Source organism: Rhinolophus sinicus, linkage group LG09 (assembly GCF_036562045.2).
Source record: "Rhinolophus sinicus isolate RSC01 linkage group LG09, ASM3656204v1, whole genome shotgun sequence".
Lineage (NCBI taxonomy): Eukaryota > Metazoa > Chordata > Mammalia > Chiroptera > Rhinolophidae > Rhinolophus > Rhinolophus sinicus.
In genome coordinates this window covers 21,434,835-21,451,446 of record NC_133758.1, presented here as the reverse complement: position 1 = coordinate 21,451,446, position 16,612 = coordinate 21,434,835, and the positions used below count along the sequence as shown (strand labels likewise).

Genomic DNA, 16,612 nt, shown 5'->3' with positions numbered 1-16,612 from the left:
CAGGCTTGTTTACACTGCCAGTTGAAGCAGCTCCAGGATAAAGACCTTAAATTCACCTGCAAATCTGTTCGTTCTCCTTCAGGAATCCCTGGCCTAACTGCTGCTCCTGCTGTTTGCACTGGGTTCTGCAGAAAATGACCTCTGCTGTCCCCTGGTGGCTGGTCACGAAGCCAGGTTTGTGTCCTTCTCCCAGATAATTTTCTTTCACCTCTGGTATTATTGGCTTAAAGTACGAAACTAAGAATGCTGGGTTTCCATCCCTATGTGAAATTTAAAGTGTACATTGGAGAAAATGCTCCATGAACTTGACTGCCCCGTTACCCCCTAAGCACAGCTGTCAGTTTCAGAAACGTATGCCATATCTGAAGGGCTATGTCAGCCCCATGCCCAGAGCCAGGTCCCTCTTGGAAGAACACTTCAAAGAGAACATCCTGCCCTCCATGGTCAGTTGCAGCCTTTTCAGATTATTTTCTGCTAGTGGCCACTGGGAGCCTGGCCGCAGACACCAGAACTTGGTTTATATCCCTTCTCTGACCCGGCTTCCCATCCTTCCTGGGCTAGGGAGGAAATCACAGTGAGTTCTTCCTTTGATTTCTTAATGTGGTGCTAAGGATAAGAAAATTTATCTCAAGGGGAAGTTGTGAGCTTTCTTGGATAGGTCATAATAATGAAGAAGGTGCAGACAAGTATCAAATATCATGGTGATACATTCAAACCTCTTAAAATCTGGCCAGGGGTGCCATTAGTGAGATGCGTCTTCGATGAGGATGGTCTTTGGCAACCTCAGAAGGAGGGCATTCACAGGAGACTGTGCAACCTAGCACTACCTTCGGAATCCTGGCCCCAAAGGGGCCACAATTTGGGCCCTTCTATCTATCTGAGCAGAGATTCTGAAAGGCAGAATTTTTGGCATAAAATGATCTCATGGCCTTTGATGCAATATTATAGTAATAGTAAGGAGGAAGGCACAATATGAACTTCATCGCCAACACCGTCAGAAGACCTAGCAGAAATTTAGAAGACTTCCTTACCCATATGAAGATCCTACCGCGATGGGAGGACACCAGCTGCTGCCAATGGCCAAAGGCTAATCTAAGCTTTAATAATCATTTTGGAAGGAATTCTGGTTTCAAAAAATAATTTATTCAAATATTTTATGCCAAAATAATTCTATAAAGTATTAGTGTCTATTAGTTGACCCCAAGCAAATATGAGTTTAACTACATGAACACAACTGTTACTTCATAGTTTTTTTATTATAGACTTTTTTTTATCCACATGAATGTTAAAGAAACTACAACAGAGTTAAATACCATTTTTGATAACATGATTATATTCTTAATTACACTCAATATTAAACTGTAAAATATTTCCAGAGGAATACAATCTTCATTCATACAGCAGGCAAAGTACAACCAGAGAGGAAGGGGCCACGTGTACGTCTGTCCAGTTTGCTATGAAAAGCAGGTATGTGTACGGCTGATGCCATCCTGGCTGTTGCAACGTGACCCCCACTCCTAGGACAGGTCTTGTGTTTGCTTTCCACCAATAATCACGTCTTCAAAAGTAAAAGGCAGTCTTTAGAGCTGCCCTCTCCAAGGGTGCAGCACTTGGGACCGTCCATAGATTTCCCATCCCGGTTGGCCAACACCACTCCCAACACGCTGGGTTTAGTTGGCCTTTAAAAACACAAAGACTCAAACTTTGGTTCCACCAAAAGATGTGACAAGTATTGGCTGCTCTGGTTGGCTCCCCCCTCCCCCCACGAAGGAATGGCCGCTACAATTTATTTTACATGGTTGTCCATGCGGCTTTGAGGTCACTTGTCCTTGGGTTCTCCTGAACCTGATTTTGTTTTTGATTCCCAAGCCCTTTCAATCGCAGTCTTTATGTGGGTCAGAAGTGCTCAGTGGCAGGCTGTATCTTACAAGAGAACAAGAGTAAGTGGTTCTGTGCACCTGGGATAAGACAAAAAAAAGCACAGAATGACAACCTCAGTGTGATGCAATCAGAGAATTTAAATACATGTAAAGTAATATTTACATAACCTTTAGAGAAGACATTTTTAGTACAGTTTGGACAAAAACTTTTAAACAGTGGCCATATCATCATGTTCCTTTTTATACACATTTGCTTACCTTAGGTTATGCATCTCCAATGACATTGAGCCAAACTAGGACTAAATCAGAGTGTGATGGTTTGTTATGCCTTCTATACAGTGAAGCCATTTTGTGGGGAGGGGTTCTAGAAACTCTGATTTGTTGTTGTACAAACATTAAGATAGCCTGTGGTGGTGAAAGGTGCAGACAGAATTTCATGCTCCAGTATCCTGCTGGCTTTAGCTGGATGGCCCAAGTTACAACTATTTCTCCTATCCTGGGGTGTTAGGGCAACTGTAGCAGTAGCACTGAAAGTTCTGTGATTCAACATCAATAAAACCACTGGATTGGTCATTAACTGCATCTAGTAACTGATATTAGAAAATGTAAATTAGGCCACATTTTCAGGCTATAAATCAGAGGAAAGCTGACAAAGTGTGGGCTGCACTGCCGGGCAGTCTGGCTCAAATCCTGCCACTTACTAGCAGTGGGACCACAGACAGCTTACTCATCTCTCTGCATTTCAGTTTTCTCAGTAGTAGAATGATAAAAGTAGCAGTACTTCTCTCCAGGGGTTGTTTTGAAGATTAAATAAGATAATCGACATAAAGTGCTTAGAACAGCGGTGCACACATTGTCATTCTCAATGGAGACACTTGAAAGAACCTGATCCTCTTATGTCTGACTATAGAAGAGAGAAATGGATATGACCTTCCCCATCTTTATCTTTGATCTGTACAAAAAGAAGTCACAGAATGTTCAACTGCAATCTCTCTACATTCTTTTAAGACCTTTTCTTTGTTGTTATTTTTGTACAAATTATTCTACAAGTAAAATAAAAATAACAAGAGTTTACCAAAAAAGTAGATATTGTTAGCATAGGGGAGGAAAGTCATATTTTCAAACTCTCCAGAAGGATGCAAAGTAGCAATTAATGATGAAGAAAATTCAGACATAAGGCAAATGGAGGTGGGTTTGCCCTTGAGTGGTATATATGATCTTGAGCAGACTTGAATAAAAGCAGCCCCTTTGTGGGAAAAGAGAGGGAATATGGCAGAAGATTGGCATGCAAGAGTCAAAATTTTAAAGCTGGTAGAGATTTTGATCACGTTTGGCTACCCAGTTTTACAGATAAGCATAAGACTCAGAGATTAAATGATAACATTGGGAGGCAATATCAGATTTAGAAGCCAGACTTCCTCAAAACCAGCTAGCCTAATGATTCTAGTAGGACAGAGAAGAGGCTTTAGAGTCAAATAGACCTGTATTGAATCCTGGCCTCGGTGTTGTCTTGTATGAAACAGGGATAATAATAGGATCCACTTTGTAGAATTCTAAGGATCAAAGGAGATGATGTGGCAAAGAATTGAGTCTACTATGTGGCATAGTTAGTACTCAGTTAATGATTGTTATTATTTCCAGCTTGGTCAATGAGTTTCTGTGTGACTATGAATGAGCTATTTCCTATGATTCACTCTCCATGGATATAAAATGATTGAGTTCTCTGTGAAAGACATGGCTGTTTCTACCAGGTAAAGGGATGACATTTGCGTAATGTTAAATGGTGCTTGTTAGAAAAAGAACGTAATAATTAAAATAAAATAATAAAGTAAAAGAATGAAAAGAAAGTAATTATTAAGCCAGTGGTAACATCATGGCATTTTTATTTGGGGTGCAGATTTCACACGGATTGCACTGGGGTGTCTGCGTAGGACACAGAAACAACCAAGGTAAGGAAGTCCGTCAGGAACAATTCCGGTGTTAAAAGTGGTCCCAGATGAAAGAATAATACAAAATTTTAAACTATTTTTCAAATGATTTCTATTGTACGTGTGAGCTCACAATGAAGCAAATACACAAGAGCAGTAGAAAGTCTAATCTACTAGGACTTGTTTTAGGAGGTAGTTTGGGGATAAATAAAATAAACTACACTTTACACAGCTGGTAGCTAAACAAACAGAATTCATTGCCCCAGAGGGAACTATGCCTAGGTTGAAGAAAGGTTTAGATAAATCCATGGGTAATGGATCTTTAAGGAGTTATCAAGGGAAAGTTAAGAGTATTCAGTGTATATGCTTCAATTTTGAGGTTGGTATCGTTAACAACAACAATTTGGCTTTTCTAATGGAATTACACAGTTAGTAATCTGGTCCGAGTGGACCTTTATTTTGACTCAACATGGAATTTCTTATGTCTTAATGTAGGGCAAAAAAGATTTGTCGAGCAGTGATATGTGGCGGTACTTGCTCAGCTTATTAAGTGGATTGCCTGTGGTTTTGAAAAGCTTCCTCCTCTTAATAGTCATATTGGAATCCACTGGGTGGCAAGAACACAGCACACTACCTTAAGGGTCACTCTTGCATAAGACATTAATGCATCAGTCCCTAATTTGGAAACCTGTGGTCACTCAGCAAGACAGAATTTGTCTCTCTCCCTTGGTGTAATGATTTTTATTTTGTAATCTCTCTTGGGGTAATTCCTTGCAGGCTTGGCATGTGGAGAATCAAATACTGCCTCTAACAATATGGTCGTGATTCTCTGCTTGGCTGATTTAGCTCAGCATTTAAGTAACCACTAATCTTCTGAAAGCACCAGGGTCTACTTAGAGAAATCCCTGTTGTCTGCAAGGATGGAAACAAAATCAGCATGGAGGAAGCATTAGTTACTAAACACAAATCAATCTTTTTTTTTCCACCTCGCTGTATGCTATGTCACCACCAGAGGCGTGGTTTCTGGGCAGTGAATCTTCATTTTGTAGGTGTAAGAGCCGCTCGTGTCTGACAAGCAAGGAAGATTAGTTGGGGAAGTGGAAGGAGTGAGAAGAGAGTTTACTGAAGTTCCTAAGTGTAAATCAAACTATATTCTAATGGATGAATCTCACAAACGTGGAGTAAAAGAAGCCAGATAAAAGAGAAGATTCTATACAATGTCCTTGACTAAAGTTTAGAAGCAGGCAAAGCTCATCTTTATTGGGGGCGGGGGAGTAACTGGGCGGGGATACAAGGTGGCTATCTGGGTGCTGGAAACCTGAGTTCATCTGGTGAAAATCCACTGAGTTTTAATTTGTACACTTCATGATTTGTATGACTTATATGACTTTATCATTTGTAGACTTTGCTGAATTTGTTATACTTCAATAAAAGGTTATTCACAAAAACCGCCGAATATAGTCTCTTTGATTTGAAAGAAAATCAGTTTGACACTTTGGGTTTATTAGCATTAATTTGGATGTGGCTTGCTTTGATTACCTTGATTTTTCTGAGTTAAAATTTACTGGAGTGTGAATGTTCTACAATTATTCATTTCACACTGCTGGTACAAAACTCTCTACTATAATGAGAAACTACCCAAAGTCAACTTCAGACTTAAGAAAAACACTTGAATCTATAGAATGAAGCCAAACTCACAGGCCTATTTGCATATGGCTTCATGGCGATGGAAACAAAATAATTTATTATTTGACCATCTCTGCTGCAGAGACATCTGCTCACAGAAGACAGGAAGTGCATTCATTAGGAATAAGTAGGCACTGGATCTAAAGTCAGGAGTTCTAGAATCTCTTCTTGGCTTTGCAACACAGACATAAAACATTCTATCTCCCTTCTCTGTATCTCAGCTCCCTGTGCATAAAATTAAGAGACAGCATATGAATAAGAGTCTGTCTTGGAAAGAGTTTTAAGCTCCCGATGAAATGTGACATAATTATCATGATTTAAGACAAATACTAAAAATTATCACTAATAAAGATGATGGCAAGAAATAGTCTTGTCATTTGCACATGGTAGAGGAGGCTTTTGATATACATAAGAAAGGCATGACGGAAAGAAAAGGAACTAAGAGCCTGTATTGTATGGAATTCTTTTTGCCAACAAATTCTGTGGAGTTGAAAATATGTTCCAGAGGGAAGAATCATTCTAATGGGAATGGATCCAACTGATAAATGATCACATCCTAGTTGGCCGTGAATACTTACAAATACTACCTCTGACATCTGAGTTTTTTCCTGACTTAGCAATTCCAATTGTTAGGTCATCCTAACGTATTGTTACAGAAACTACAAAGTCCTAGTATTTGCATTCCTTCAATTCTAATAATTATATATGTCTTCTTCCAAATAATCAAAAAGTTGCGTTTGAAATGTTTCGTTATGTTCTGAATAGAGTCATTGAATTTTAACTGTCTTCTTTTCCTTAGGAGTCCAGAATACTTTTTTCTTTTCTTTTCTTTTTTACCGGGGAACCTTACTTTTTTTTTTTTTTTTTTAAGTTGTGGCCATGGATGTGAACTTGAACCTGGCTTTAGCTATAGAGAAACTGTTATTGGCTTAGGGAAACAATAAATCACAATTCCTAGAGCAGAAGTTCTCAAAGGTCTGTATTGCCCCTAATTGTTCATATCTCCATCTGTCAGCAATTCACTCAAAGTCAGATTTTGGGAAGACTTTTTGGAAGCAAAAGAGAGACTGAGAAGATGAAACACAATTAGCATGACTGCTGACAGTTTCCTTCAGAGGGGCAGTAATTGGGGTGTCAGGTAGAACCAGAAAGAGCAGAAAACCTCAAAACAGAATGAAGATCACTTCTGCAGACTGAATAGAGAATTTCCTTAGTTTTCGAAATTTTCCATGGAATTTATAAGACCCACTTAGCTATTCATTTAGGAAGTCCCATGCCTAGATATAACAAAGTTCATCAAAGTGTATACTGGCTTAAACACAGAATACAACTTTACCAATCTGTCAGGCTGTTTCAAATACATCAATAAAGAACACAGCCATGCAACAGCAATGCAGAGAGTTAAGGAAAAATCTCTTTCCTCCGGTGAACTCACCTTTTAGCTTTTGCTGAGATGGGCACCAAGCTTTTCTTTCCTGATCAAGCTTGCTGCATAGGGGATCTGTAAGATAAAAAGAAGCAAAACTCTCCAGGTAAGCTAAATTTGGAAACAGATGTGTAATGGAGAGCTTTCATCATGCCTAACAATTTGATGCCAATGGATCCTCCCTGAGGAGAAAAGGTCTCCATCTGCTCAGCAGTATGGAACTTCTGCGATATACCAATTCCTAAGGCCTGTTAAAAAGCATGTCAAGGACAGAACAGGTGGTCACACCGGATTGTCGCTACAGCTAGTCTCAGAGATTATTATGCGACATTTTCCTTTAAAAACTTTTTTTATATTTGCATTTAATAATATGGTATCCTTATTTTTTATTTAGGTACAAAAACTAATTTGTGATGTTATCATGTATATCTAAGGTTACAAAACTAGAATGTGATTACAAACTAATTCAATGTAGTCTTTCTTTTAATTAGAGTGATAAAATATGCTATCATTACAAATCACAAATAAGAGTAACTAAACACAAACTATTACTCTGGGTAATTTCCCAATAACTACCAAGAAGCATCAGAAATAATTGCACTGAATGGAAAATATGACCCTGGATAAAAAGAATGCTCCCTGGATAAACTTGAAAAGTACTTTTCACTACTGGGGCATTGAATGAAAGCCTATCACATTTGATATGTGCAAATGGTTGAAATTGGACAACATGTATTATTTAGATTTGCCTCTGCAATAACCCCAGTTAAAGTACTCTCATTATGTTACTTATCATTATCATTACAAGGCTAAACTCAGAACTCTAAAGATTCAAATCATTTTACACTTAAGTATTCAGCCTTCTAGAATGTAACACGAAATTCAGCTGTCATGTAAAAGCAATGAGGGAAATAAAATTACTGTCATTCAACGAGGCAACATTTTTGAACACTGTTATATGCATCTCCCTTACTCCAGAATATTTGCTTTGCTCTCCTGATCTACCAGTCCATAAATATGAACTTTTATTAATGGGAGGGAGCTACAAGCATACGATGAAGTTAGTGCTTAAGATTAGCTGGACATTTTGCCGTAATAACTGGTCAGTTAAATCAAACAGTCTTTCTAATGGAAAACAAAGGACAAGACTAAAATACCCATCTCACCATTTTGATATGCAACCACAACATAGATGCATCCAATAGGCACATGTCTGATAAAGGGCATGTACAGCAGCACTGAAATTAATGATTCATAGAGTACCATAAAAAGTTCAGTGTCCTAATCTCATATTTTAGGACATGAACTGAGATCAGCTAGATAACTATGACAAGAATAGCTACATGGGAACCTACTCTAGTTACCTCTTCTTTTCACTCTAGGTTATGCTATACCTGCTGTTCACAGAGATGCACTGAATCCTGATTTTCCATTATGGTGCATGGTGCAATGTGCCAAAATACATGGATCACCTCTCTCTTTAGATGCTTGATATAACAGAGACTTGAAAGGCACTATATTATTTAGGATAACAAGTAGAAATGATGTAAACCTTAGGATATTTGGAATTACCTAACAGAATATATTTGTGCCACTCTCACATTTAGAAAGAGTCCTCAACATCAAGATTACATGAAATAAAGATTGAGTAAGTGTCTGCTCTGTGCCAGGCACTTTTTGAGGTAAGTTACCATCACCATGGGCCATTTCATCAAAGCCACTAAACTACTCATCCTAACCCAAAGAAAACTGCCTGAAGGGTACTACTTTCAAATCTAGGTCAGAATGCCTTTTTCTTTCTTCCTTTCTTTCTTTCCCTTTTTTTTCCCCCAGAAAAAAACAATGTAGCATTTCATTAAGATGGGAAGCTGAGGAAAATAAAAAAGAACTCAGAAAAAAAGGACATTTCCAAATAACCACATTTGATCCAAAATCTGCAGACTGGAATTAAATTGTGTAAAGAATTATCCCCACTCAAACACTGATTGTCTCATTTCTTTCATTAAAACAAAATGAAATAAAAGCTGAACAAAAACAAAGGCAAAAAAGCAAAAGGTTGTGAACTAAAAATCATGTATTTTTTATTCTAAGTCTTAAATCATGAATGATAAAGAATATATTAGCAAATGGCTCAATTGTTAATGACAGCCACCCTATTTCATTGATTTCATTGAAGTTATTATATAACTTCTAAATTACCTAGTTGGCTCTAGTCTATCAAAAGTATTGAGGTCTCACCAAAATAAGATAACTTCTCAGTTTGTGCCAAGAGAGAGTTGGACTGAGCTCAGACATTCAAGTGGGTCAACATCTTGAAAGCAGAAAGATGAGAAGAGGCTCTATAACTAAGCAACAAGGGCCTGCATTGTCAAAATGGCAATAGATCAATAATTAGAGGAGAACCCACTGTAGCCAAAGCCTGTCTACTGCTGGGGAATCTTAAGGCAGATTCCATGGTAGTTCAGACTTGCAGGGACCTCCTTTTGTTGCACATTTAGCCACAAAACCAAAATCCTCTAGTGGCCCAGGGATGTTTTTCTAAAAATACAGTTCAAAAACGTAACCATTTTACCTACTTTAAAAAAACAACAACACGTAAAACATATTTAAAAAATTCTCTGTGTAGAGACGATAGAAATCTGGGCAAGTTCCCATCCTGATGAACACTGGAGAACCTCCAAGAAAAGACCATATCACTGAAGAGCTGTGCCTTCGTCAGAGGGAGCTCTGCTCCTCCAGCAATGGTAAGACCTAGCTCACTTTTCCATGCAAGGACGCACCGTGCTCCTGCCATCAGGAAGTTGTAAACTGCTTTTTTGCAAGTCTACAGTGACTGGAACATTAGTACTAAATCTATTGATTGAACGTGTTTTACTTGAGACTTTTTGTAATGGAGAACTTTGAGACCCTTTCCCCTTGGTTGTGTGTGACTGCAGCATTCTGGAGAAACAGCAGAGGGCACTTCAAGACTAGCACATTTGCTCCTTCTACGCACCTCTAGGAAGCGATCTAGCAAGTTCAAAGGATGTGAATCTGAGTCTAGCCATTTATCATGGGCTCTGTTGCAGCACGTCCTTCAAGAACTATATCTGAAAAAGAGCATGTCCTCAACTATGAGAGGTAAGGTCTGTATCTTATACTACAGTAGTACCTTATACAGAAATGCACTCGCTTAAAAAAGTTGCTGTCAAATTAGCAGTGGGAAAAAAAAGGTTATCAAGACATCAAAACAGTCTCAGCTCATGCTGTAAATTATATTCCAGTCCTTGGAAAAACCTTAATCAAAAGGTTATACAGAGTAAAATACCTTTACCTTCTTTTTTTATAAAAAAAATTGAAATATGATTGACATATAAATATAACATTGTTTCTGTTTCTTCACCTTCTTCTTAACCCTAAGGGGTGATGAATTTTGTTCTTAAAGTGGGACATTTTTTCTAGAATCACTGCTTACTCATAAATGAGAAACCTGTGACTCTTTATTACATTGAACAGTAACGTCATCAGGAACTCACTAAATTCTGTAACTTTTTAATTTGGTTCATAGTGAAAGGAATATATTTCTTTGTTGGTATAAATAAATCCGGTTTAGTCATAAAAACATTTTAAGCACTTGAAAACCCAGGGCAGGGGTAGGGAACTTTAACACAAACTGTGTCAAGAAGTATAAAACTAAGCTATTTTTTTTTTTTTAAAGTTAGCTTGTGGTCATGTGTACATGTTAAATAAACTGCCGATGCTTTAAATCTGACATTGAGATAAATGCACATTCATTTATAAATGCACAAAGAGAGTCAATCATTTGTCTCTCTAGTCATCAAAACTTTGCATTTAACAAACTGGAAAAGGAAGCAATGGTGCAGAAATTATAGTCAGCGGAGAATCTAAAAATGCAGGAGCCAAAGAAATTCATAAGTTTTCTTTCTACGTCAATGATACCCAAGATGCTTTCAATATAATCTTTTGAATAAGAACACTGTGTAACAGCATAGTATAAATGCATTGTTGGTCTATGGGACTCGTTACAAAATATGATGGTTTTAATATATTTGAATTCTCCATTATTGCAGGATAGAGTGGGTTTTTATTTCATCTAAACGGAAAAAAAAATGCCTATTCTGTAGGCAGACGACTATTCTGTAACATATGCTCTGTAAACTTTAAATATAAAATAATAAAATAATTCTAAGTGAATTGTTTGGTTCTCAGGGAGCAAAGCAAGTAACCATATTTACTGATGAATTAGATCATTCAACTAAAAATACCGAGAAAGTTGGTAACTGTGATACCAGCACCTTCTTGATACGCTTTAGACATAATTTTCTAAAGGCGTTTCCCCACAGGTGATAATTCCCATTAGCAAATAAAACAAGCTGAATAGGGACTAGGTAAATTTCTATTCAAGTAACCTTGAGTCTGCTGCCTCAATTCTAAAGCAGATAGTATAGTGTAAACACAAAAATATCTCCAGCCACCAAAGCTTAAGTAGTTCCACTATTAAAGTACTACTTTAAGAAGTACAATCAATCACTCATACTGGCATAGTATTTTATGACTTGCATGGGCATTTCATGTTTATTACACATTTACACCTTACTCTATCCTTATCAGGGCACTAGGTTAGACCTTACAAGAGGTCCCTTTGGTTGAAGAACTGACACTTAATGAACTCTATGGGATGAGTCTTGAACTCAAGTTTGCAGACGTTAAAGCGTGTGTCTTAGTCACAAGGCCAGTACCGTAATATACAAGCTCCACATAACTCAATAGTAATGCCTTCCTTTAGTATTTATGCTAGTAGTTACTCAGCATAAAAGAACATGTGAAGAAATCAGGACCAAGCTAGGGAAATTTGGAAAAATATTAAGAGGACAACTATGTGAAGATATCAGAATTGGGGCAGGGGCTCTCCGTGGGTGGTGATTCACTCAACAAATGTTTACTGACAGCTATCTGATGCTAGACACTGTCCTGGGTGCTGGAGGCAGCAAGAAAACTCTTGGCATGTTAGGGGGTAAGGGAAAGAAAAGAAGGAGAAGAAACAGGAGGGACACATCATGTCTATTTCACCAATTTTTACGTTGTTAGCCTTGATGTGCCTTTGTGGATTTCAGGAATTATGCCTGCAGGGCTGGGGGGAAAATTTCTAGCTTCTCCCAAAGAATTTAATTTGCAACCAGAAATAATTTACTATCTAGTGGAAAGTGAGTTAATAACACTTGTCTAGATAAATAAATACATATGACCAAATATATTGCAATACAGAACCATACAAATGTTTAGTAATACCAATTTGTATCGTCCATGTACCTAATATGTCAAAAGACATGAGATTCTTTTCTTCTACGTATCAGTACTGCCTTATTACATGGATGCAATATCATTTCCTCTTTTACTAAAGAAACCAAATGTTAAAGAAAATTAAGACATTAAAATTATATAACTGGCCTTAGAGAGGGGCACTGAAATAGTTTCCTTTCCTTTTTTTTTAACTTTATTTAAGTGTGTTTTTCCAGGACCCATCAGCTCCAAGTCAAGGAGTTGTCTCAATCTAGTTGTGGAGGGCGCAGCTCACATAGGTCCACATGGGGATCGAATGGGCAACCTTGTTGTTAAGAGCACCGCGCTGTAACCAACTGAACTAACTGGTTGCCCCAATAGTTTCCCTTTTTAATGCCCATTTTACTAGATTCACACCACCCCGAAATCACAAATTTTTGGTGGCATATATGACAATTTTTGTTTTAAAAGTCTGAAAACAATATCCTGAGTAAACTCAGTAAGGTCTTAACATTTTGTATCACTTTACTAACAATTGTCACCCCAATACACTTTAATTACAAAAAAAAAATTTATATCCCTCTACCTCCAATTCTATATTTCAGTTCATCCTCTGGACAAAGAGAACAAGTATATTCATAGCAAGTAATTAGTAGTGCTTATTTTCTAGGTATCAAAAGTTAAAAATAGTAGATACATTTTTTTAACCTCTGTGGGGGCGGGGGAGGGTTCATTGTCCACTGATTAAGAAAATCTTTTTGCTTTCCAGTGAATTTAGGTGCAAAAAAAAAACTAACAAACTAAACCAAAAGAAGAAGAAAGATCCTGTTTAAGAGGCGGCTTATGTTGAGGCGGTTTTCAGAACTGAGAATTGGGAACCAGCACTTGAGATCAAGGAAAACCTCAGGGTTAGAACGTCAAGAAACACTTTTAACAGAGACCCCAGAATGGGGAGAAACACCATGAAATACAACGTGACTTTAGAAATGACTCTTAGCAATCTCCATTCACACAAACATGATTTCTCCCATGGAGAAAGGAAACATTAATAACCATCTTTCTTAAATAGTCCTGACAGAGAGCTAGCTACCTGGCTCTTGAGACAAGACAGGTGGCTATGCAAAGATACATACTTAATGGTATAAGGATGACATAGGCCGGCTCAGAAATGCCGAGCAACCCAAATTATAGCAATCAGGCTGTGAATTATACTGAGAACCAGTGTGTGTCTTTATCCAGGTGCTTGAAAGTACCCTGCAAACACTGAGCAGAAATTTCTCCATTGTAATCATGAAAATGAGGAAGCTGGGGAGACTGGTTTAAAAGCATTAGTGAATAATACCAGGTATATCTGCGTGGGGACAGAGGGCAAGGAATCCATTCAGAAGAAAACAAAAAAATAGACTATTTATTTATCAGACATCTTCCTGTTTTCCTGTTTCTGTATAAATAGATTTTGGTCAGTGTCCACTTGTAGACATGATTAGAATAGAGTGAGTAACACACTTCATTTGGAAATAGGTCCTTTCTTTTCATCTTTCAAGTGAATTGAATTGATTAATTGTGTTATACTAAGTTCTATCGCTAGTGGAGAGCCTGGGTCAGGTCTGGGCAGTGCAAGGAGGGGGAAGATGGAAGACAATTGCCCTTCACTGAGCTTCTAGCACATTCCAGCACTGCATTTGGAATTTTACACAGTGGAAGACGATGCAGGTAGCTCTGGTTTGCCCACAGAGACAATTCACACATCTGTCTATTAACACATGGTAGGTAGTTATGTTCAGAGGAAACGTACTGACACATCTGTTTATCCTGTGTCTAAGTAAATCTCTTGGTAATTAACATCTAAACCAGCTGAGAAATAAGTGGACCAAAGGATTTCACAGCAAAAATCATACACATTGGGTGGTTTGAAAACAAGCCCATCCAGTTACATTTATTTTTAAGCAAAAATGCATCTTACAATTTGTAACTGTTGCACCATTTCTTCTCGGTAGGCTAGTTCCCTTTTCATCTGATCCTGAAAATTATCTAGTAGGAGAGAGACACAGAGAAAGAAATTAATTGAAGTGCAAAATCTACTTTTAGTATATTTAGAAAAAAATATTACTGACAGTCCCGTAGAAACCTCCTCCACATTTCTGGTATTTAAAAAATAAATAAATAAATAACATGGTTGCTTGAAGGAATATTTTCAAGACTATCATTTAATCAGAATAGACAGTCAACTCGGAGAGGGTAAGGTCTATATCCCATATGTCACAGTAGCTCATAAACCATCTAGTACAATCCCTTGCATATAATCATTACTCAGGAATGTCGGGTGCAAACATGTTCGCTAACTTTGCACACTTGAGCAAGTCACAGGTATTGAACGCTTTCACTGTGTTCTGAAGTCCAGATTGAGTAAGAGGGTCAATCTGAGATCACAGGAAAGGCAGACTCTTGGGCATGGAATACCTTCTGGGTGATAAGACATTGGTCCATTAGATATGCCTGCCTGGCTTCACTGCAGCCCTTCTCACTCTTAAGAGAGGGATAAACACACTCTGGCCTGAGCCTCCCAACCTGCAAACTCTCTGTCCCTGTATCAGCCATATTTTATGGCTCTCCTTGGGTCTGCTGCGGTTCTACAGAGTTCGCCTCAATCTGAGAAGGGAGGAGCTGTAAGAGATACTGTCATGCAAAATATCTCTGCTACTCGGCACAGCAATCATTTTTATTGCATTCATGGAAAGAAAAGACTGCCTGATGTGTATGGTGTTGTTGCGTCTTCTCCATGGGCTCTCTTTAAAAGTGTGGGCTTGGCTAACCAGCTTTTGGTGGAAAATCAGATCTGCAGTTTAAAGAAAGCAGACACGTTGTCATCCTCTTTTCCTCTCTTCTGCCTTTCACCTGTACATCCAATTGTGGTGTGAGTCCTATACATTCCACCTCCATCCTCTCCTCTCTTGGCCGGTGTTACCTCCCACATGCAGACACACCTTCCCTGAATACTTTCCCTGCTGACCCTCTTGCCTCCAGTCTCTCCTCTACATTCCTTTCTTTCTCCTGCTGAAAAAAATCTGCACTGGCTTCCCATCGCTTTCAAGATAATAAATCCTTTACCACGCGTGAGATGCTGAGCCCTTAGAAATTAAAAACATTTTCCCTTTTCCTTTTTCGACATCTACCTTTCCATACTGTTGGAATTCCTTCCGCAAACTCAAGCGTGTTTTATGTATGTATGCATTTATTTATTTTTAAAGACTTTATTTTCTAGAGAAGTTTTAGGTTCACAACAAAATTAAGAGGAAGCTACAGAGATTTCTCACCCCTACACATGCAGAGCGTCCCCCATTATCGACATCACTCACCAGAGAGGGACATTTGTCACCAGGGATAAACCCACAGTGACACATCATAACCATCCAAAGTCCATAGTGTACCTTAGGGTTCGCTCCTGGTGGTGAACATCCTATGGGCTTGGACAAATGTCTAATAACATATATCCATCATTCTAGTATCATACAGAGTATTTTCATTGCCCTAAAAATCCTCTGTGCTCTGCCTCGTCGTCCCTCTCCGCCCCACTCCTGGCAACCATTTATCTTTTTATTGTCTCCACAGTTTTGCCTTTTATAATACATTTTTTAAAAAGACCCAATCCCTACTTTCACCTCTGAATTTGATGTGAGACATACTGTTCTAGAGGGAAGTATGTGGTACAAAGTAAGGGTGGAGGGAGAGGCCCTCATTCCCTCAGGGAGTTAAGGGGGAGGAAATGCCTGAGCAGAGATGTGGAGAACAGTATTCCACACAAAGACGTGGAAGGAGGAGTGAGGAAGACTCCTCAGTTGGCTGCAGCTAAGGGTGCGGGAGGAAATTCCCTGCACCCCGTCACCCACCACACCACGCTCCAGTCCGCACATGCATTGTTCTTCAGCTTCTTTCTCTGTGCCACTGCTGTGGTCTTGCTCTTACAGTAAACAGCTCCCTTTCCTTCAAAGGCCAGCCTAAATGTCATCACTTCCAGAAAATTTTCAGTGGTTCTCCTGCCTCCTCCTTCCAGAATTAGTCAACCTTCTTTGTACTCCTCAGTGCTCTATACATACCTCTATTAATACATCCATAATACCTACTAGGGTTAGTTGTTCTACCTCTGACTCCCAGCTAACCAACGAGTTCTTGGAGGGCAGTAAGCTAAGTTTTAGACACTTAAAATTTCCAAAGCCCTCCACAGTGGTACACAGCAAGGGCTATTTAATGAAGGAAGAGTGAAAAGAACACTAAAGTATCCACCAGAAGGTCTGGATTCTGCCATGGACAGTAAATACCCCACTCTGGGGGCTCAGATCTTTATCTGAACAAACAAGGGTGTGGAATGAGATGCTCTGTAGGTCTTTTCTGGCTCTAGTGCTTTAAGATTTGGT

The 16,612-nt window shown here is 38.6% G+C and overlaps 1 protein-coding gene across 2 annotated transcripts in view; it reads right to left on the bottom strand.

The window, feature by feature from the left end:
- Positions 1–1,237: 1,237 nt before the first annotated feature.
- Positions 1,238–16,612, bottom strand: part of SKOR2 (SKI family transcriptional corepressor 2) — a 49,786-nt gene continuing 34,411 nt past the window's right edge. For both annotated transcript variants that reach the window (XM_074340019.1, XM_019739664.2), the window contains exons 7-9: positions 14,164–14,231; positions 6,930–6,995; positions 1,238–1,958 (exon numbers count right to left, since the gene is read on the bottom strand). In XM_074340019.1, coding sequence (XP_074196120.1) covers positions 6,933–6,995; positions 14,164–14,231 — 131 coding nt within the window. In that variant the 3' untranslated portion in view covers positions 1,238–1,958; positions 6,930–6,932. The remainder of the gene's footprint in view (positions 1,959–6,929; positions 6,996–14,163; positions 14,232–16,612) is intronic.